The sequence below is a fragment of the Ixodes scapularis genome, unplaced genomic scaffold, assembly GCF_016920785.2.
Source record: "Ixodes scapularis isolate PalLabHiFi unplaced genomic scaffold, ASM1692078v2 PGA_scaffold3__209_contigs__length_174095766, whole genome shotgun sequence".
Classification (NCBI taxonomy): domain Eukaryota; kingdom Metazoa; phylum Arthropoda; class Arachnida; order Ixodida; family Ixodidae; genus Ixodes; species Ixodes scapularis.
Window position 1 is genome coordinate 61,695,267 of NW_024609868.1, and position 22,393 is coordinate 61,717,659.

Consider the following 22,393-nt stretch of genomic DNA (forward strand, 5'->3'; position numbering starts at 1 on the left):
ATGTGAGTCGAGTCATTATTGACTGTCATCGCCCGAGGCGCGATCCCAAAAGCCCCGCACATATACTTCCACGCAGGCCTTTTATCAGCGGTGGAGCGCTACTCGCGTCGACTATTACCTTTGCCATCTCGTGGTATAGAAATCACGAGAGACGATTTAACATGCGGGCAACCTGGTCGAACGCTTTGGATCACCAGGCTGCCCCACACATCTCCACCCTTCCAAAAAGCAAATAGGAGACGGCTCAGGACGTCTTGGGATGACCTTCCTTCTGGGTCACTGAGGATCGATTCTTCGCAGATGAGCCAGCAGGGGTCTGATTGGGCCTTGCTTGATTTTGCGACCGACGTCAGCACTCTCGGACGAGACCGATGCGGTCGGGGTGGGTCCAGTGAGCGGACTGCGTCGCTGCTGCTGCGTTTCTAAGGGATTTGGGAGCCACTATAAATTTAAAAGCAAATGAGGCCATGCATGATGTGACAGAAAAAGTTCGACGTATACACCTAAGCACTTCTTATGAGTCGTGAATGCGATAGCATGCAAGCCGCTTGTCCGTTCCCTTTTTTCGTCTGCCGCGTACTTTTCGACACGGTGAGCCCGCGTGCTCCCCTGGTGACCTTGGCAGCTCCATGGGGTGGGCTGTCGTGGAAACTAACGAGTACAGCGGCCAATGGGCACCAGCCGACGCGCACCAGCCAATAGAACCGAAGCAAAATCGCGGAAACTAGGTGCCGTTTTCGAGCTTCAAACTGATGACGTCAGCTCGCTCCATGGGACAGTTAATGCTCATTAATAAGGAGCCGCGCCCGTGCACGACGCATGCCCAACTGCTATAGGGAGCACGGTTACTTTCTCTTTTCCCGATAAAAACGCCGGAGAGGGCATGAACATAATGCACAAAGGCCTCGTACTCCCCCTTTCGCTGTCTTCACCGCCATCACAGGTTGTATCGTGGCAGAAACGGTGTGGAATCTTCCGAGAGGTGGTACGGATCATTGCCATCAGGAACCTGCGAGACATCTACCTCTTCGGGTTCATAGAAATATTTTAGGTCGGCAACATGAATGGGCCCGCACACCTCACCAGATTCGCGATGCACCAGCTCGTTAAGACAAACTGCAAAACTTATTACTGCCGTTGGTAGGGGCCGTCCCATCTCTTTTGCCAGAGAGACCGTGGGGTCTCTAGCAGCATCACTCAGAGGTTGCGTTAGCCTCAGCACCAGATTTCATACAATAAACTGCAGATTCTTCCTCCCCTTGTTGTACTGTTCGGCCTTCTGCAGTCTCGAGACGTCAAGGCTCTCCCAAGCCTCTTGCAAAACGCGCTTTCGGAGATCTTCTGCGATCTCTGTAGTGGTGCGCTCATGCTTGCAGGATCTGTGCAAAGAAGGCCATTTCCCAGGCGCAACGCGAGCTCTTGCTCAAACAGGGGGTAGAAGCTGAGCTAGTTGGTGGTACATATTACAACGGTTAAACCAGCTGAACTACGAAATTAGGGAGAAAGGAATAAAGACAGGTGATCGCTGGCGATCACCTGTCTTTATTCCTTTCTCCCTAATTTCGTAGTTCAGCTGGTTTAACCGTTGTAATCTTGCTCAAAGTTAAGTGTAGCCTGAGTAGAACCCGTGGACTGGTTTCTTGTTGCGCGGATAGCGAATGCCATTTCTGCAAGTTTCGCGTCCCAGTCTTTGTGTCGCTCTGTGCGCGCTACAAGCATCATCTTTAAGTTACGGTTGACTCTCTCTGTGATATTCACTTGAGGATGGAACGTCGAAGTCCGTTTGTGGCGTATCCCTAATGCTTTACACGCATTCACGAACAGCTTGCTTATAAAATAAGAAGCGTTGTCCGTAATCAGCGTTGCGGCGAAACCTTAAGCGCGTGAACGTCTCAGGAAGACAGTCCCAGATTTTCAGAGTCAAGCTTGCACAAGGGAAACATTTCGAGTTACTTCGTGAAGTGCTCCATCACTCCTATACCCGTTTGCACTTAGAAAAAAAAAAAAAAAAAAAAAAAAAAAAAATTTTGCGCATTGTTTATACGCGGCGCGAAGTAGTTCTTACGAGATGCGGTTATGGGAGGAAAAAGGCGATGCTTTTGGCGTTTTTAACGTGTACGTCTTGATAAGGTAACATGAACCTAGCCTAAAATTCATTTACATATATCTTATATATTTCCATAAAAAGGTAAATTAGTAATGCTCCGCGAGGAGCGGGACTTTTTTAACTACGGTTCTTAAGGTGAAAACAAGTATAGCAAATAATTGCCGCGTGGACTGCGGGGAAAAGGACCGACAACGCCACAGGCAACACACTCCCAGGAGTGCTTAGTTTCGACTGAATGCATTATACTTGGTGGTTGCCACCTCGTTGTTTCGCCTTCTGACAAACCGTACAGGTACGTGCGTACCTCATTACATTCTGTCTCATACTTGGTGCTAAAGTTGAGGCTTGGGCGACTTGGTACAGTCTCGTGCATTCTTCGTAGAAGCGAAGAGTGCACATCTTTGATGGACGCTCAAGGTGCGCGAGAGCACGTGCGCCCATATATCTATGATTGACTGCATAACCAAAAAAGTTGTCAGCAAGGATGGCACGCAGTCATCGACGATCGGTATTGGCGACGTGAGAGATCGAAAGCGTCGCTGTGATCTACCTTCCCCGATGAGCCGAATGCTGACTATGACGTCACCAAAGAATTTCTCATGAACGGAAATACGAGTAATGTAAGAGCTTCAATTTTGACGGTGTTGGAAAAGTTGGTTTGAGAGCTCAATGATTTCAAGCGTCCACCATGCTCATTACAAACACCATCGAACTTGTTGTTTGTAAGGTAATGACGCCAGAAGAGGAAACTACTGGAGGGCGCCACCAAAACATCTCGCCGCCAATAGACGCTCTTGCAGCAGCTGTGCAAGGGCGCCGCCATAACCGACCTTCAGTTTTTGTTTCTTCTTTTATTTTGATCATTTCGCTCCATCATTACCACAGCAGGACAGACGATTGCCATTTTAGATCCGACCTTGCCTAATTGTTCCCCGACGTTGGCCTTTGTGCAGGCTCGCCAAAGCCCGCCTCAGTCGCTCGATATCTCGGTAAGACAAGAGAAAGTCAGCAATGGCGGCTATTTTCTGGCGCGTGTGCAAAGCGTCCATAGGAAAATAGTTTTGTCTATAAAGAACTGCGTTTCTTAGCCCATGCTGGGTTCTTGGTCCCAGGTACTTTTTGCTGAAAGAGGCAAGCTGAGGTTTTTCATTTTTATATATTATTATTAATATTTTACTTGTCTATTTCATTTGCGAAGTCAACCTACTCTTTCCGGTTTCCGTGGTTAGCAAAACAATTGATGCCGAAACCAACGGTCCTTGCCATCAAAGTGTAGCTACGAGGCGCCTCGCTCGGCCACCTATGAAGCACATCCTCTTTGGAGATGACATTTTTTTCGGTTTTTTGGGGGGTTATTTAACGAGATGCCCAGAAGCTCCAGGGAAGACTGATCACATCGTTGAGTCGCCCGTTCTATAGTTTATCTGGAAAGAGTCAATGCCCGATGCTTCAATTCTAGACAGCTTCCTGAAGGCTAGCTGTAGCCATGACCATGACAGCTAAACAAAAAAATCTTGGAGGTGAATCCTCACTGTCCAAAAAAGCGGGCAGAATCGAACTAAAGACGTCTGAGCATATCTACGGTCTATACGGCACGTTTCGGGAGTAACAATTTTTGAAGCTTGCTGCTTGAGTGCCTCGGTACACGCCATGCAATTTCGAGTAGAGCGGGAAATAAAGATAAATTCGTACGCGAACAGTGAAGTTTCGAGAATCACCTACATCGCCACTATCTAAGTGGCATTGCAGACACTGCGGGCTGCTTCTGGTCCCTTTGATCGACCGGTTTAGTGCTTGTGCGTGTCTGATTTTATATTTGATGTATATTTTGGAAAGAGGGACATTGGATAGGTCGTACAGAGACACCCATAACGTGTTCGAGATGAAAATTTCTTATCTCGATTGGCTCTTGAGGCGGCCGGTCGTCGCGGCAATCAGCCGGAAATAAAAAAAAAAAAAAACGCGTTTATCACCAGTGCGACTTCAGCCGCACCTTTCGGAAGAAAATGAAGAACATTAAAATTCGTTCGGAAACCGTTCCAGGCCCCTCGCCCGAGCACCAACCCCCTCTCCCTCCCCCTTCTTATCGACAAGATGTTCCGCTTGTTAAACCTAAACCCTAGAATTTACGACCGATTCGGCTCCCAAGGATCCCAAAAGGGGCGACAGTAGCTATAACCGAGTACACACTTTTTACAACGTCCGCCGCCACAACCCCCTCGCTCTTTATTTTTTTTTTATATTTCATGACGCGATGAAGTAGTTACACACAGAAAACAGTCGTCAGCGGAAAACAACTATATAAATATATATATATAAAACACGTTTTTGTTGCGATCAACTTTTCGCGCGCCTCGCATTTCGAAGTCCATGCTCGTCGTATATCCGCGCATTCGAGAACGCGACTGCCCTGGCAGCTGCAGCGCCTGTGGAACGGCGGAAAGCCTTTATAACGCCATTATTCGTGGCGCTGTATAATTCCTTATCCGACAAATGTTTAAAACACAGGCACTCTCCACGGACCGGCGTTAAAAAAATCTCGGAACGACGTCGGGTGCTCCGCGCGGGGGCATCTGGGCAAAGTACGCAGGCCGCATCGCGTAGTAGCTAGAGGGCGCTATTTGGACCCGAGCACACACACACACACACGCACACGACAACACGTTCAGTACGAACCCCATAACGACGCGACTTTTACGACCTCGGGTTATAAAATGTCCCTTCCCCCGCAAAACCGCCCGACTCCCTCTCCCGCCATCCTCCAGCCCGTATCCTTCCTTATACACATAGTTTCTATACACATATATATTTCATCCGCTTCGTATCTATCGGCCGCAGCATGCGGTGCATATGCTTCAAAGTTATAAACAGGGCCGTTTGCAACGCGCAACCTGTTCAAAAAAAAAAAAAAAGAACATTGAGAAAGAAAAAAAAAAAACGTCTTTTTCGTCGTTGCCGCGCAGGAGATATAGTTGGCGGTCCGTTCCCTAGATGGCGCTAGACGTCCCGGTGGGAGCTAGGAGCGCGAGGCGCTCCGGAAAGGCACTCTATGGCGCCATTACAGCTAGTTCTCCCGTTCTCATCTCTCCAGCCGCGAGTATACGGGCAGCGTCGTCGGCTTCTCTCGGTCTCTCTCCCGGTGCAACTGCGGAGCGCTCCAGGGCTCTTAATTCGAGATTTATAACCGTGTTCTCACCAATCGCGAGCTGTTTTAGTCGCTGCTCCTCGCGTCCTCTCCCTCTCCTTTTCTTCTACATAACTATATAGATATATTTTTGTACGAGACATTCCGCACTGCTGCTGCCCTCTTCTTCGTGGGTCGTTCTTTCGGTGCTTGCCAGCCGGGGGCAGCCTGTCTTCATGGCGCCATAAATTACGACATTTCTTTTCCCCCTCCTTCCCCGCTGCTGCAGATATGACTTACATCGAAACCCCTAAGTTGTATATATCGCTGATAATAATCCCTGCCTCGGTACGGCAATAAAGCGCCAGATTTATGTCTCCATTATATTTCACTCTCGTCGGCCGCTTCTCTCGCTGTGCGTGGTCGTCGCGTGTTCCATAAAAGGGAGCGACCGTTTTTTTGTTTTTCATTTGCTCTTTTATTTTTATTTACTTCTTTTAAATATCAAATACAGTCTATTGTTCGAGTTATTCCGAAGTGCCGGTTTAACCGCGGGTCGCCTTTCACCATTGCCAACACCAACCATTTCCCGTCGACCCCCCATATGCTCCGTTCATCTCTAAGCTGACAACGCGGTGCGCCGCTAGCCGGAACAACCAATCGCAACCCTTCGATCCCCCGCTCTCTACGCGTGCATATCGGCAGGAGTGTGATCAGGTGGCGAAATATAGGCGCATCATCACGCATGACTGTCCCAACGAGCACGTATAGCCTCCGGCGCACTGTCAGCGGCGAACGGACCGCGCGCCGAGGTGGGGGGAACCTACTTTCCGACCGAGAAGTTCGCTGCTTGTCGTGCAACGTTGCCAGGCTTCTCTTGCTGAAGTAGACAACACTGAGCGCCGAGAGATTCTTAAATAGCTCTTTATAAAACTTGCACGTGTTGTCTTCGTCCGAGAAAGACCACATAAAATTAAACAAAATGCCAAAAACAGTAACGTGCGGAAAAATTTAAAAAAGAAATAAGAATTCTTAAAGCGCATATCACAATGCGCAAGAAGCTGTGCGTCGAGCTGACATCATAGGGCATCAGTGCACACTGCTTACCCACAAGAAGTACATGTCGGGCTGCACAAAGAAATAACACACCTTTATCCGAGCAAGCCCGGCAATCCGCGTTGCCGGGCCCAGCCCTCGAGCGCCTTTAGCCGTGCCAACGTCTTTTTCTTTCACATATGTACACACGTCACAGTACTCGTCATGGCTACTGCATTTCATGGTTGGTCCGCCCCACTGACCTACCCTTAGCAAACCCCAACATGGCAGAAACGCTACACGGCGCCAGCATCGTTCAAAATGGCAGCGCACAGAAGCCTTTCTTGGAAACGCTCGTTCAACAGCCCACGCTAACGTTCTTCTACATGCCAGTAAATCGGGACGCAAGCATTTCTCTCTCTCTCTTGCCCAAAGTCATAAAATACTGCAGTGAGAGCCAGCGATGGCTACGCCGAGATCTACGTACAGTATTTATTTACACTGCGCGCCGCCGTGCTCAGCGCGCGTCCATCCAAGTTTTCTTTCTTTATTTTCTTGCCGAGGGCCGCCAACTCATTTTTTTCTCCGCTAAACCCAGCGTGCGCGAGAGGGAGCGTTCCTGTCGATAGCGACGGTTGTTAAAATGCGTCGAAATTATGGCTCCCGCGTGGCACCCCCCGGGACCGGTGTTGCTGTAAACGGTGGGCCTGTCCCTCCATATATCTCGCCTGCCGCTCAACTTACAAGTGGAGTATTTTTTTTTTGTTATATATAAGAGGCTATTCATTATTTTGTCTTCTTGTTAAGAACAGCGCCATTGAGACCTCCACTGGCTGTGGTACACACACGAGCTAAGTAAACAGACGCTCTAAGTATTTTTTTTTTTTTTAGCTTAGTTTACCGTTTTGATCGGGAAAAGGTTATTATATCAGAGAAGAAAATAATCCGAGAGTGGGGACAATTCCCGGTAAGAGCGAAGCGCTGTTTGAAGTATTAAAGCAGCAGGAAGTAGGTGATGAAACGGCCAGCAGGAGTGGCGACGCGTATAGGCTCTGATATGAGCGCAGATGGCATATTACAACTGCTCTGTTGTTCGCGTTGTCATTTTAGAGACGTGATTTATGTTCAATTCTTTCCTTGCCTGCCAAGTTTTTTTTTTTTCTTTTAGTTTTTTTTTAGAGTCTGATTCCAGCTGACTCGTTGTCTCTCTCTCTATCTCTTAAAAATATATATAACTATACCTAACTTTTAAAGATGATTTAGGGCCTTATTGTAATGCTAAAATGAAAGCGGAAAATTCCGTGCTAGCTGACTTTTTTTAACATACATGTTTTAGTTTTGAGTTGATGTGTAATTAATATCATCGTGGTCTTCCTTGCCCTGATTATGACGAATAGAAAGGGTGCGAAACAAAAACGTAACAAAAATACGCATACAAAATACACATTCTCTAACCACGACAGCCTTTCTCGGCCATGTCTGGCGATAATCCGGAACTCCGTTAAGCTCCAGCGATTAGGCCTAAACAACCCCAAACGAAGCCCACCAGGCCGGCGGTCTGTCATCATCGGAGATTTCGCGCGTCTCTGAACCCTCCCACCGAGACCAGACAAATGCAAAAATGAAATCCGCTTTGGCGCCGTCCCCCTTCCCCCCCCCCCTCCCTTCCCCAAAACCACAAGGCAAAACCACAAAAACGTTGCCGTCCCCAAAAGCGTGACAGAAAAAAAAAGGGACTTTCATCATTAAAAAAATTAAAAATTAAAAAAAAAAAGGTTCAGAAAGGGGGATTAGACACAAAAGGAAGGGGGCAGAGTTCAAATGAGTGCGAGACATCTACGACAATCCTTCTCCTTCGGTGGTCCTCCTTTTGAAAAATGCCGGTAAGAGCCAGTCCGGCGAGAAAGTACCAGTCGCTTCCCTTTTCATCGTCAACGGTGAAGTGCGGTGGGACCGTGGACGCCCATCCCTGCGTTTGTTTCGCGTTTGTGCCCCCACCACTCGATCGTCGGCCATGACAGTCTCGTCTGCTCCTTTCTCGAGCGCGGCGCGAAATGATGCGATTCCGAAAGATTAGCGTGACCGAAGAGGATGCCCCATGCGAGCCGTCGAGGCCTCCTTCTCCCTTCCACGCATTCATCCGCAAAAGAAGGAGCGAACGACGCACCGGAGGAGCGCCGAGTCTCGCCGATCGAGAGCGAGCTCGCCTCGACGAGTCGGCAGGCAGGCTGGCTCAACGCCGGCTAGCCTTTCCCCCACCGACGGCCGTCCACCCAAGCGGCCCAAAGGAAGACCGCCCCGGCTCTGACAACAAAAGCTGACATAAATCATGCCTGATTGGCAGCTCTGACAACGGGCTGATGGATAGCGTTGTAAAAGTTGACAGCTGGCCCCACGCCAGATCATTAGCTCGGCCGGGCTTCCATTGGCCGCCGCGACCGCGGAGCGCTTCGGGGGGAGAGAAGGAACCGGAAATTGATGGGCGTGACGTCACGCGCCACGCTCCGCCCATTTCACCGGATGTTGGGGCGCTCCCCTCCTCCAACAGCACGTGACGCGCTCTGGAGGTCCGCGATCCCCGACGAGTTGCTCGCAGAGCGCGTCGAGCCACGCTTGTGAGAGGTTCTCTGTGATCCGCGCTGCGGCATTGCCTTCAGTTCGTCGTCGCATTCTCCGTTGTTTTTCCGGCTTCCCCAACGAACAGCTTGCGCTTTTCGGTGTGTGTGATATTTTTCGTTTGTTCTGCGAGCCTCCGCGGAGGCTGGATTACCGGAGTTTCGGTGCCACAGAGAATTGTTTTGTGCCAGGATTACCCGTCACAAGATCGTCGTCGATTTGAGTTGTGCGCGCGCGCGGCTCCGGTTTCGTCCGCCGCTGTGGTGGACCTATCACCATGCTCACCTCAAGTAATCAGTACCTGAGGCCCGAGTTTCTCTCTCCGCTGCCAACGACGGTAAGTGTCAATTACGATTCGTGCTCTCGAAAACTCGGGTAGTATCGACTAACGGTACGTAAGCGTGCCTGCGCGACATGAAGGTTAGTTTGCTTATCGGTCTGACATCCTTCTCAATCCGATGTCGAAGTTACTGGCTTCCTTTACCGACGTAAGAACTGGTTCACGGGACCCGCTCTTCGCACTTAAACGCACAAAAGACGACCGTCTGTTTTATAAGGACTTAGAAGTACGCGAACTAAATCGCAGTGTTCGCGCCATTCTGGTTTTGAAGGTGGTATAGTAACCGAAATAATCACCTGTCAAGGACATTATGCGCCGGTCTAACACCACGTTGTTGAAGTGCAGACTAAAGGCGAACGTCTTGCGAGGCGCTCCGTATTTCGAGAAGCAGACGCTCTGCATCGAATGGAATGCCATGGGCGCAGAAAAATACAAAGAATTTGCACCTCCATCCCGTGTCGCCATCTATCGATGCGGGTCGGCACTAGCGGCGTGGGGGTTCGTTTCCAGCTGCCGCTGCTCGTGTGGTGTCGGTGCTAGGCCTTTCAATTCGCGTGGATTGGTGGATCTCGTGTTGACACGTCAGCGACGTTTTATAATGTAGTAATGCCAGGTGTTATGACTTTCGTTTTCCGGATGTCGTGTCCCAGTTCGTTTTTATGATTTATCTACCGTGCGACATGAATTTTGCGCCGAGATCTGCAGCTCTGTCAAGCTGTTTTCAAACCTAGTTGGCTCCAGTTTTAGTCTGCCTCTCTTTTTTTTTCTTTCTTTTTTTAGTTGTTGCCTTTAGCGTTGGCTTTGCATGACTTCCACGTTCCAAAGCAGCACGTTGGCTAGTGAGTGGTCAATGTAACCGTCAGCGAGTGATGCATTGCAATTTCTTGTCCAACTGCTTGATTCTAAAATTGAAAAAAAAAAAAAAGAAAAACGTAACTTGCGTAGTTATATATGTTACACTGTTTGTATCTTTTTCACTGGCAATCCAGTAATATTGTGTTCCACTGAGACATAGGCTCCTGCGTGTTCCTGTTATGAGGCTCAACGTCATAACACTTTGGGGATCAAGACGTTAACATTCGAGCGAAACGGTGTTGTTTTTTATCGCTCTTGCTTTCTCCCCCGGAAATACCTATTTTGTGAGCATGCGAAGGCGGTGTAACGACCTAGAGACGCCATCTACACTGAACGAACGCACAGAAACGTTGACAACTTCTAGTTTTACTACAATAGGATGGGCTCCACCATTGAAAATGACGTCCGTTGTTGATGTTGTAGTTGTTAAAACCCGGAGGGCGTCCGTTGTCGATGTTGTCAAAACCTCGAAAAAGATCCCCCGCCGACCACGGGAACCGAACCTGCTTTCGCTGCGTGCGAAGCGGTGCGAGAGCCGCGCTCCCTAGCTCCTGGATGATCCGCTTCAACCTTACACCTTGCTGACGCGGAAGTATGATGTAAGGCTCTGATACTGCCCGTATTTTGCAAAATTATAATCACGCGTCGCAGACCCAACCTCGTTGGAATTTTTGTCGTACCCGATGTCCACTGCACGCGCTCTGGAAAAAGCAATATCCGATAGCAAAATGCCGTTGTGTAGCGCTATCAGTGCCAAGAGGTGGTGCCGAGACACGCGCTTTCCACAAGCTCAGGAACAAAAGCGTTTGGAAGAAAATGGCCAGATGTCTATTTGACGCACCCGTGAACGCGACTTCGATACCCAACAACCTCGCCGTGACTTGTCGCAGCTACCTTCGTGAATGTGTACTGTGGATAAACGCGGGACTGCTCAAGCTTATTTGGAGGATCGTTTGCAACTCGGTGATTTTTCCTGCGTTTGCTTTTGCGCAAATAGCTTTATCGGCCTCTGTAACTCGTCTTCTTCGATACCGTTCACTAGCTTAATTTAGGAGTCTCCAAACCCCGACCCGCGATAACTTTCCGACCTGCCTGCGGATCTTCCCACCGGCGCAAAAATGAGCGGACGCAAAGAAACTGCGTCGCGACGCGCACCAAACAAATCGTATTCGTTCTCATTGCTATACCACTGATAGTTTTGTGTCATCCTTATTACACATTGCCAGGCGCCACCGTCGTCATTTGTAGCCCTCTGTTTTATGTCAGTTTAACTGCGTTCAAATGCCTGCGCTTTACGTTTTTATTGTGCTTAGTTTCCTGTGTTGTAACTGTCACGTATATGTATCGTGAATTCTACCCATCTCAGTAGTTTGCTGCCATTTGGGAATATGGCATAGTTGATATGCGCCTTGATTTATACCTTGTGTCTTTTGTGTGTCAAAAATATTGTTACATGTCGTGATTATACCAAATGGGCAATGGAAAAATAAATAGTATAAAAGGTACCGTAAATATGCATTTTTTTAATTTATGGGGCACTTTTATTTTTATAATGTAATCGTGTTCTTTTTTTTTTAACGTTTTTCGCTGTTTATATTTGTTTATTTATTTTTCGGCACTCGAGGCTGCGACAAATCCTGAATCCGGCCCCTTAGCCGAAACGTTTGGAGGCGCCTGGTTTCATTGAATGTGGTTCAAAATTTTTAAACACGCGGTCACAAGTATGACACGACAGGGCAGTCACTTCTAGATTCCTCTTTATTACACGCATTCGCTCATCGAGATCGGCCAACGCAAGGACGTGAAACGGATACGAGCAACCCTTAAACTCCAGCGATATCTGAGACAGCGTCTTCCCATTGTTCTCGTCGCTCGAGACGCACGTCCATTGCTAGTTCGGACGCAAGCTCTTGAAGCTAACGTCGCTCCTGGGCTAATCGATGTAGAGACGGATTATTACGTGATGTCGACATCGGTTCAGTCGCGGTCGTTGAGCTCTTCTGGCTTTTTAGAACTTTTAGCACGCCTACACGACGCATCAAGTAACGGTTACGAAAACTTCCCGGAGGGAGCGTTACGCGAAGATCATTTCCTCGTAAAATGGATGTGATGCATCCTTGTCTGCCGACAATGCGACAGCCGCGTTGGCAAGCCCTGTGGCATCATTGCATGCTGTGCGTCAATATTCAACTCTTTTCCTTTTGTTCATCGAGGAATTGCTGGGCAGGCCGGGGACGGGAATACGTCGACGCATTTTGTGAGCTTCGGCACATTTATCTCTTCCCACTTCATGTGAGTCGCGCAGTAGGTACACTTCGAACTGACGCCGGGATACAGTTTTCACGCGTTGGCTCACAGCACGCAGGAAAGCTTCGAGCGGCGATGTGCGTCCTCGTGGTCGGCTCTTTCTTTTTTTCCTTCCTCGAGATTCGGAGTCAGGGTTTACAACCAAGTACCATGGCTTAAAACTGTCGAGAAACGAACCGCAAATTGCAAATACTTCACTCAGTCTATAATGTGTTCATACTCCACTGAGAACCTCCGTTGGACACTTTATTGGATCGGCACCAAGAAACTCTAGGGAATCACCAAAAACAGTTCGGACAATTTTTGAAAAGACAAAACTGTTTCGGTAGAGAGAAAGACACATGAACGCAGCCTAAACCTATGCTGGTAAAAGGGGACGTCCACACCATCGTGTTTTACGGCAGGCGACGTTTTTCAGCCGTGTCCGACTGCTTTTAACGGTCGTATAGCACGCTCGTCAAGCGTGACCGTCGTTGTAAGCGGTTCCCAGGGGCAAGAGCAAACTCCGCCAGAACCTTCGACGCTAAAAAGGTGTTGGGGAATGACTGTATGCGACCAGAACCACGCCATATCCGCTCGACAAAAAAATACGTGCACTTGCGGCGGATCCGTCGTGCTCGTTGATAAATGGGCAGACCCAAAGGTGAGAGAGTACTCGCCAAAAAACGGCTTGACGGCAGACTCCTGGCCGCACCAGTACGCTAAGAAGCGTTTGGCTTGAAGTACACTAAAAAGTCGCCAAACACATGGTATATCTGTCCGACTAAGAAGAAAAGAGAACGTTGTTGTGAACAGCCCCAAAGATGACAGAGTCTACTTGCCAAAAAAGGTTTACTAACAAACGTTGTCGTGCGAAAAAAAGAAAAGGAAAAAAAGCGACGGGATTCGAACCACGTCATATCCGTCTGACTAACAGTCTCAAAGTTGAGAGCCCCTTACCTGCCAGGAACGGCTTGATAAAAGAAACTGCACCGACTTAGCTAAGATAACGATTAAATCTAACCCTTCGTCACCGATACAGAAAACGTCATTAGTGATGCCGAAGTGGCAGGAATGGGAAGGCACGACAACTGTAGTGCCATTTACGGAGGTCCGCGTACACTTCGGGAAGACGACCGTGGTTGGCGTTGTCCCGTCTCCTCTTTCCTAACATCACTGACGACGATAGCTCCTGTATGGTCAACGAAGCGTCAGATTAGATTGATATTCCTGTTAAGTCGGTGTAGCTCGTTTTACCGTGATGAGTCTCGGCTTGTGGAACATTTTTTCGAGAACGGCTAGACTCGTGGCGCCCGGCATGCAAGAAGAGCGCTGTGTTCCCACGCAGCCAGGGCGGCGGCGACTCCGAGCGCTTCGTGCCGTCGCTCCCATGCGCGGCGAGCGATTAAGCGGTTCGGGGGCGTCGGGCCAAATTGATCGGGCCTCGCTGCTGTCCCCTTCTTCTCCGCGTGCCAGTTCGCGGCCGCCGACTCGCTTTGAATAAATTGCCCGCGCTCGATTCTTCCCGCCTGCTCTGACGACGACCGCCCAGTCGCATCTGCTCTCCCTACCGCTTGCAGCAGCGGGAATTAGCGACGCGGATCTTCTGGGGGAGGGGGGGGGGGGGGGGGCAGTACGGCAAGATTAACGACGGGACATCCCCGCGTGCCCACCCAGAACGCGCTTTGCCTCGTTGTGTGTAGTCTTGTATTTTTCTCGTCGGGGACCGGTTGAAAAGTGAACCGAAAACCGCGTTTACGAGTAAGACATACGCAGCGCCATGGAGCTGCGGACGCATGCCCGGCGTCTGATATTTTCCAGAAGAGAGCTTCTGCGCATGATCAGAGCGCATTCCACAGCCTAGCAGACAAAGATGACAGCACGCAGAAGGCGATTATTGGAAAGTCTATAGACCCTTCCAATAATCACCTTCTGCATGCAGCCGCGCTTCGAGAGCTAGTCTGGCCAACGTGGATGAAAAACGCCTTATTTGGGCGCTAGTCTAAAAACCGTGGGTACGTCTCAGCAATATATGATTGACTATCAGACGACCTACCTACACCAGCAGCAAGATGGCAGCGCCCAGAGGCCATACTCGCAAAATGTCTATACGCACGACGCAGACGTGCCCTTATTCTCATTCGTGACGTCACAGAACTCTAGTGCCCGGACGCCGAAGTAGGCAGTTTCGAGGGGGATATGGGCGAACGTGATAGCGGGCAAGGATTGCAGAAATTGCAACGTTGATAGCGCAGCTTCTTTGGCAACCTGACGATCCTTCTCTCGCACCACTTTCTGGCGAGCATTTGTTTGATCAGTCGTTGAAGCTCCCGCCTTTACGATTTTGCTGCTAAGGCACGCAATTTTCGTCCGCCTCAAGAGGTAAAGTGTCTGTCAAACTATCGCCTCAAGAATGCTAAACCAACTCGTCCTACTCGGTACTTTCTATCTGCTTTGCGGTTAGACGATATTTTTCCGCGTCAGCTTAGAAAATGACCGTCTAAAATACGGTGTAAGGAAAGGTTGTTTCGACGCAGCAGAAGCGTGGCGCTTTCCGGTGTGGGTCGCGTGCAAGTATGATGTTGCACATTAACACCTTTCAATGAGCGACGTATAACTGAGAAATCCGTGGAACAGGGGCTTTGGCACGTATTCGAATGCGCGAGAAGGCGTGAAGGTCAATTAAATTTAGTGCTCGGCACGTGCAGGTACACAATTCTCTCGTGTCTGAAGGGCGTCGTTATTGTCTGCGGCGGCGTCGCAACGTCTGAAGTCAAAACTATACTGAAAGCATTTTATTTCTATATTTTCGTGAAAATTTAGTGCCGCGTTCTAGTAAAAAACGCGTTCAGCCCAATACCGCCCGTGTCGCATAACTCAACGCGTCGAGCTTGCTGTAAAAACACAGGGTGTCGTTCTTGCCTCTGATTTCCGTTCTTCAATACATTGGGTGTCGTTCACAACGCGATAACGTGATCAATAAAGATAAAGGCCAAAACTCGGATGCGCGGCGTTGTTCCGAACTTGACAGACCTGGATCTTCGCGTTGCCAGGTATCTGTGAGCTTCTCTTTGAGGTTTTCGAAGAATACACAAGCATACCGGGTCAGGTATCCCATCCAACGTGTAGTAGTCGTAAAGACAGAATGCGTATATGTCGCGTCATCGTATCCTCGCAACACACGGTCTGATGCGAACGGAACATTTTCCGTCCGCTGTAAAAGAGCGTTTTTTCCGAGGTATACGCTGGGGGCAGGCTGCCACGCTCTGTGTCGCACGCACAATGTCGAGTATATCCCCCCCCCCCCCCCCCCCCCCCCGCGCTGTAGCTAACATAATAATAAACCAGGACATCATTAATGATGTCAGAAAGAAAGCTCCGTCCGGCGGAGCTGCAAACAAGAAAACACCGTGTGTTCAAGGGTAAACAGGCAACGTTTCCCCCGCCCCCCCCCCCCCCCCCTTTTTTTTTCTTTCTTTCTCGTGTACGTTCTATTCTCTCGACTCAGTTGAGCGCAGATATGTGTACAATGAGAGGGAAAAGGCATCCGGTCCGTCTCTGCTTGGCGAGGTAACCGGATGTTGGCGACTAACGCCAAAGTCGTTGGACGAATGTTACGCTCGAGATGTGTTCCTTTTGTCAGTCTGGGACGTGACCTATGGAAATATATTTGTGTCTCACTTTTAACCGCGCGTTTCGCCTGGTTTCGCCTGAAGCGTGAGCGCTTTCGCGCTGGCAGCTCATGCACAATTGGAGCCAGCTGTTTTTATGAGTCGCCGTCGCTTCTTCGTGTATAAGGTTAAACAAAGATGAACGTTGAAATCCACGCCTCTTGCCGTGGTAAGTACATGCCTCGAGTTGCAACAGATTCGTTGAAAGTCTCCGCTTTGCAAGGAACGTTTGTCGTGTCAAGAGTGACTTATTTGCCGTCTTATTTTACCTAGACAAATTCTTTCTTCCGTGGTACAGAACAATGACTTGCCCGCTTTGTGGCTTTTCAGGCGCTCCGAAAAATGAAATCTCCTTCGTTATTTCAAAAGCTTCGCGCTGGTCTTGTAGTCGGTGACAGGTTCAGATACGCCGCTGGGCACGGTCAGTCCGGAGCAGCTTACCGTTGCTTCTTAGCCAATCATATTGCAGAGTTCGCCGATGAAAAAGGACACCAAAGAACAGATCACGACGCAAGGTCCACAACATAATAAACCACGTCTTGCATTTCTTTTAAGGGATCAGTAACTATACGCGATATGTAGGGCTAGCAGGAAGGCATCGGCAGTTTATATGCCTTAATAGAAATTACGTCGGAATGACTTATGATGTGGAGCCGACGTGATCACCGAATTTATTGTTCTAAAATGTAGTCTCTTTATACATACGAGATTCTAATGAACCGTTAAAGGAGGGCCGGGAGCGATTGTGCGGGTTTTGTACGCCAACAGAGATGTCTGGGATACACCCCATACATATTGTATCCAGGACTATTGAGTGTGTCTTGATCAAATAGCATGGTATGCTACCTTGATCGGAGGAAACCTTCCGAACGCTCATGCAAGGGTATATGCCTGCCAACAGCAACTATTTATCTGCAGCCAACCTTTCCGCGCGCGTAAATTCTTGCGAATGGCACATATTCAGGAGGTGATTTATCACGACACGATTAGAAAATGAACAGGGCGACGCCGGTGACGGAGTGTTTGCTTTACAGCGGGAGCCAGGGCTCCACGAGTGATCGCCAAAAAATCTTCGCCGCCGCTGACTGGCGTAAACTTCGCTGGGGGGCCCGCGTAGATTGGTTCTTGAAGGATACCTCCCCGCCGGTCTTTTGACGTGGCGATCCAACGGGGGCGGTGTGTTTCGACGTTAAACACGAAATTGCTTGGGTTGCACAACGCCGACGCGTGTTCTCTATACATTCGCCCGAGAGGAAATGCTCGTTGTTCGCTGTCAGTGATGGATCAGGCTGTCAGTTTTTCCGCGCGATGCTCGCGCCGAAGTAATCTATAACGGTTTTCTCGGGAATGAGAAAACACGAGGCCGAACGTCCGCGTTGTAACCGAGACGCGTCTCCTTGCGTGAATGGACTATACGACGCCGATCCCCGCGACGGGATCAGGCCAGTAAACGTCCCCGCGTGAAAGGAGGCGATGCAAGAAACGGGTATTGCTGCCGCTAGCTGTGCAATCACCCGGCGTGTCAGACGCCGATCAGCCAGACGCCGTTACATAATGCACGTGCGAACAAAAGGACGCTGTTTGTTAAACCTGCGTCAATCAATGTAAATGGAACAGAAGAGCGAGCTGTGACAGTTCTATACATTATGTGTCAGGAAGACATTGAACATGTTTTCAAATAGTTCGCAATTCGGTGGCTTTCTTCGTAATTTGGACCTGGTTAACGCGAATTGATTTACTTGTGGCTTACAAGATAATACGCGCTTAGACGATTATCATGCGACGTACAATAATCTGTTCATATGCACTCAATCGAGATTATTTTGTCTCGTGCAGTTGGACGCCAAGAAGAGCCCGCTGGCCCTGCTGGCTCAGACATGCAGCAACATCGGCGCAGACAACCCCAACATCAAGCCCATCATCCCGCCGCTGGAAAAGCCCAAGGACCAGGAGAAGAACAAGAACAGGTCCTCACTGTCTTCTTCGACGTCTCATCGAGCCAGCTGGACGATAAGCCGTCCTTCAAGCCCTACGAGTCGGCGAAGAAGGAGGACTCCTCTAATGGCGACATCGGAGGGGGCAAGAGGTCTCCCTCGTCCAAGTCAGGCTCTCCGGCGGCGTCGAGGATCGCCAGTTCTTCTCCGGCGGCATCTTCGGTCGGCTCCAGCGGCAAGGCCTCGCCTAACGGCATCTGAAAACGGAAACTCCAAGTCTGACGCCTCGTCGTCTTCCGTGACGGCCACGACGACGTCGTCGTCGACGCCTTCGTCGCACAACACGCTCAGTGGGCTTGGCTACGGCGGCGCCGCGGCCATGGGCCCTGGACCTCGCCAGAGACGTGTCCAAGGAAACCCTGTCTCATCTGACGTCGCTGAGCGCGCCGCCTACAAAGGCCATCAACCCCTTGGCCGCTGTTCCCCGCTGATGGGACACCTCCCCGTGGACGGCGTCGGCGCGGCGCACTCGTTCTCGCAGAGCATCGCGAACCAGGCGTCCGCGGCGCTCAAGCTTGGCAGTTACCCCGTGGGCTCCCCGCTCTCCCCGTACGTGGGCTACGCACGCATCAAGACGGCCAGCGGCGGCACCACGCTGGTACCCGTGTGTCGCGACCCGTTCTGCACCAATTGCCAGATGAGCATGCAGAGCGCGCAGCTGGGTGTCTGCCCCAGCGGCTGCACGCAGTGTTCGCACGACCGGCTAGGGGCGCCGCCCGGACTGGGCCTCAACCCCGGCCTCGTCCCCGGCCTGGGCTCGGTGCCGGTCAGCCTGGCGTCCCAGCTGTACCCCGGCGCCCACTCGATGCTCGCCAGGCCCAACGTCTGCAGCTGGATGGTGGGCGACACCTACTGCGGAAAGCGGTTCTCCACGTCCGAGGAACTGCTCCAGCACCTACGGACTCACACCAACCTGTCGGTGACGGACTCTAGCTCCCTGCCCCTGCTCTCGCCCAGCCTCACAGTGCCATCGCCCAGTCTTAGTGCGGCGGCGTGTCATCTGCACTACAGCACTGCGCCGTCGCTCACCACGCCCGCGGGACTGCGGAGGACGTATCCGACGAGTTTGAGCCCTGTGAGCTCGTTGTCTGCGCGGTACCACCCGTACAAGGCGCCGATCCCGGGTTTCCCGGGCACCCCGTTCGCCCCGCTACCTCACCCATCCCTCGGCATGTACTACTCGCCGTACAGCCTGTACGGACAGCGGCTAGGACCTCCTGTGCACCCGTGAGCGCCCGTCGCCCTCGAAGCCCGATGTGGTGCCACTCTGGACGTGTTGTTTTCTTCTCTGTTGTGACAAAGGTACGAGACTGCGAACACTTGCTCTCCGCGTGCGTGCACTGTGTGTTACTGCGGCGGCTCGCGTCGGCCCGCTTTCCCTGTCCCTGCTGTAGTTTCACGAACTTGTCAGCGAACGACTTCTGGGTCGCTCGTGCGCGCGTTGTCAGCACGGCTCGTCTTTCGTTTTCGAGTTTCGGTGTGTTTTTGTAGAGAGAGAGAGCACTACGCAGTTTGCGTGAATGGGCAACCGTTGAGAGTTATGTGTGCCGGATACATATGCAAGCAATACGCAGTGGCCTCCGTGTGTGCTTTTTCTTCTTCTTTCAGCACGTAGACAATGTATTAAATATTAAACATGTCATAATGCTTTGTTAGAAAGAAAAAATCATATTGGCACAGTGCTCTGCCGGTGCAAATCGAAGGTATCCAGGTCTTGTTCGAAAGCGGCTCTCGGATCTGTTTCGTTGTTCCGCTTAATTCGTCCGATTATCCAAAAGCCTCGTTCTGTTTTTAATACATGTTTACGGAGGTCGACTAGAATACTGTAAGGATGACACGACATTCACGACCGTAAAACGTAAGAAGGGCAGAGCGAACGCACCTTTTTCCTCCCCGAAAGAGATCTCATCAACTCCTGCTTGTGCCTATCCATGTGCCTCGTCTTACTTTGAGAGTGACACTGCAATCGTAACGGTCCGTGATCTAATTTGCACGATGTCACGTGGGGGGGGTCGAAGGCACGCTCAAGGGACAAAACCAACTCACACCATGTTGCTCATGTGCAAGCACGCCGAGGACATGTCGGGGGACGTGGTCACATGTCTTGGATCGAGGCACGTTTTGTGTTGGATGTTTCCTTTTTTTTTTTTTTTTGTATAATTTAATTTCGGGCACCGTTTCTCGCGCTGTTGACTACTTTTTTCCGTTCGTACTTGCTTTTCGTATCTTTCTTCATTTTCACTAGCAGATTTTTTTTTTTGGTTAGGGGAGTTTTGTTGACATTGTTGACGGTGTTGACAGTTTAGAAGTAGCAGCATTTTTTTATATGCGTGATATCTTGAGGCACCCCGATTTCCATTTCGTGTGGGGGCTTCACGTAACTGGCGGATTAAAGAAACGCGAGACCAGTCTTCTAGGCAACTTCTATGGTAACTGACAGCTTAAGGAACGCAGGTAGCGTGAAAGTCATAAGGCACACTCTGCTTTCCTCAAACTGTCAAAGTCTATAGCTACATATTTCACGCTTGGGGGGGAAGGGGGGGGGGGGGGGGGGGGAAGAGGAGGATGCATCGATAGGAGAAAAAAATAAGATTTTTAAAGAAAAATTTGTACCGGCTAGTTTTTCTTTTCCACTTATTGTCCATCCCCACCTTCCATACGTTCACAGTGGCGTGTGCAAGCTGATCGAACAACCAGAGCAAGGTAGTCAAAACAGAAAAGGAGATATATTAAATAAAATCACAGAAAGGGAGGATCGAAAACGCATTTGGCTCGCACATTTTTCACCCGGAGGTAAAAGCGAAGAAAATAGAAGAGGCATCTGCCTGATTGTCCCATCGATCAGGCTGATGAATCGTGCCGCAGCATCGCGACGGGTTTGCCTTGCTAATCTCAAATGTAGCGTTTTCTTGGACGCCAGATTACCATATACGGGTCTTTCTCTCTCTCTCCCTTCGCGTGATCCGAATCGGAGATTATGGGGAGAGAGCGATTTATAAATATTCGCTCCGCTGCATTTTACGACCCCCAGCCGCGCTGCAGGGGATTCGCTCGTCCTCCGCAGGGATGGCTATCTTTGAATGATGAAGCTGGCCCTGCAGCGGGGCAGCACGCGGCGGTCCGTTCGATGATGCACACCCGGGCTGCTTGTGTGTTTCCTTGTTCCGATGCCGATGCGTTCTCTAAGCGGGAACCGGTGCCGCTTAGCTCTTTGTGAAAACAACGCTTCGAGCTCGTGTGGCTCTTGGCAAGGGAAACGGCGTGATGCCCCTAAGCTCATTTCTTGATTATCTTCCTTATGCTGAGTTTTTTAGAAGAATAGTCTAGGGATGTTGGAACGGTGTTTCGAATCGAATACTGCTGCGTCACCCGTAGCCTTCACAGTGCAAGCTAAAGCCAACTCCAACTAGCTCTTTGAAAAGTGCAGAAGCGAGGGGCGACACTGCGGCCGTTCCATCCGAACCACTATTCTTTCATCACTAGAGATTACTTTCTTTCCTGCTGCGCGGAATAGGCTACTGGACGATGGCAGTCACGCTGTCGCAGCACTCATGCGCAAGCACTACAGTACGTTCGCCGGCGTTGTCTTCGAGACGTATATACAGCGCCGATTATTTCGTTGGGCTTTTAGCGCTGTGAAATACTAAGTCAGAGTGCCCGAAGTGTATTGCCAAAATCGCGATTTTTTTTTTTCTGTGTTTTTGTGTTTTTTTGGGAGGATGCGTGAGGATGAAATGCGGGATGTGTGGCAGCGTGCTTGATTGTAATATACATTCTGTACAGAAGATTATTTTGTTTGTATTTTTAGTGATAAGTGTTTTGAAAGTTTTTTCTTTTTTTTTTTCTTTTTTTCTGCATGACCGAGTCGTGTACAATAATATATTTGAGCAGTGCCCGGGATTTCCCTTTTCTTTTTTTCGTTGTGTTTTGTAAATATTCCTCGATGCTGATGATCCCGTAAATATATGACATTGATGAAAACTATGCCTCCTGTGTCTGGGTGTTTCTTGCGTTGATTGAAAAGTGGGCTATCACGATGCCTTGAGTCGCGTACTACACTGGCGTAAACATTTTACCCTGGATGCAAGCATGCTTCGCTGCCATCGCTGAGATCAAGAAGCAAATTTTGGAATGAAAGATTAGGAATGCAATTCATGATACATTGCAGTGACACTAGTGCTAGCTTCTGCTCAGCAGGGATATCAAGGTGCCCTAGACAGTCAGAGCTAGCATTATAAGGTTGAAGAAGCTCATTACGAAACCAAACAAAAAAATATCTTGAAAAACGCTTTAAGAAGTAGCGTTTTTACTAAAATAAATAAAAAGAATAACGAATATGTGGTAAGTTTTAAGTTTGGTTGAAAC

General features: G+C 49.8%; 1 protein-coding gene across 1 annotated transcript; it reads left to right on the forward strand.

The window, feature by feature from the left end:
* The first annotated feature begins 9,108 nt into the window (after positions 1-9,108).
* Positions 9,109-22,012, forward strand: LOC8028730 (zinc finger protein Noc). The gene is given in 6 exon segments (XM_029994012.4): positions 9,109-9,219; positions 17,871-18,003; positions 18,006-18,222; positions 18,224-18,353; positions 18,355-18,442; positions 18,445-22,012. Coding segments are annotated over 6 exon segments (1,443 nt in total). The 5' UTR covers positions 9,109-9,159; the 3' UTR covers positions 19,260-22,012.
* The last annotated feature ends 381 nt before the right edge of the window (positions 22,013-22,393 follow it).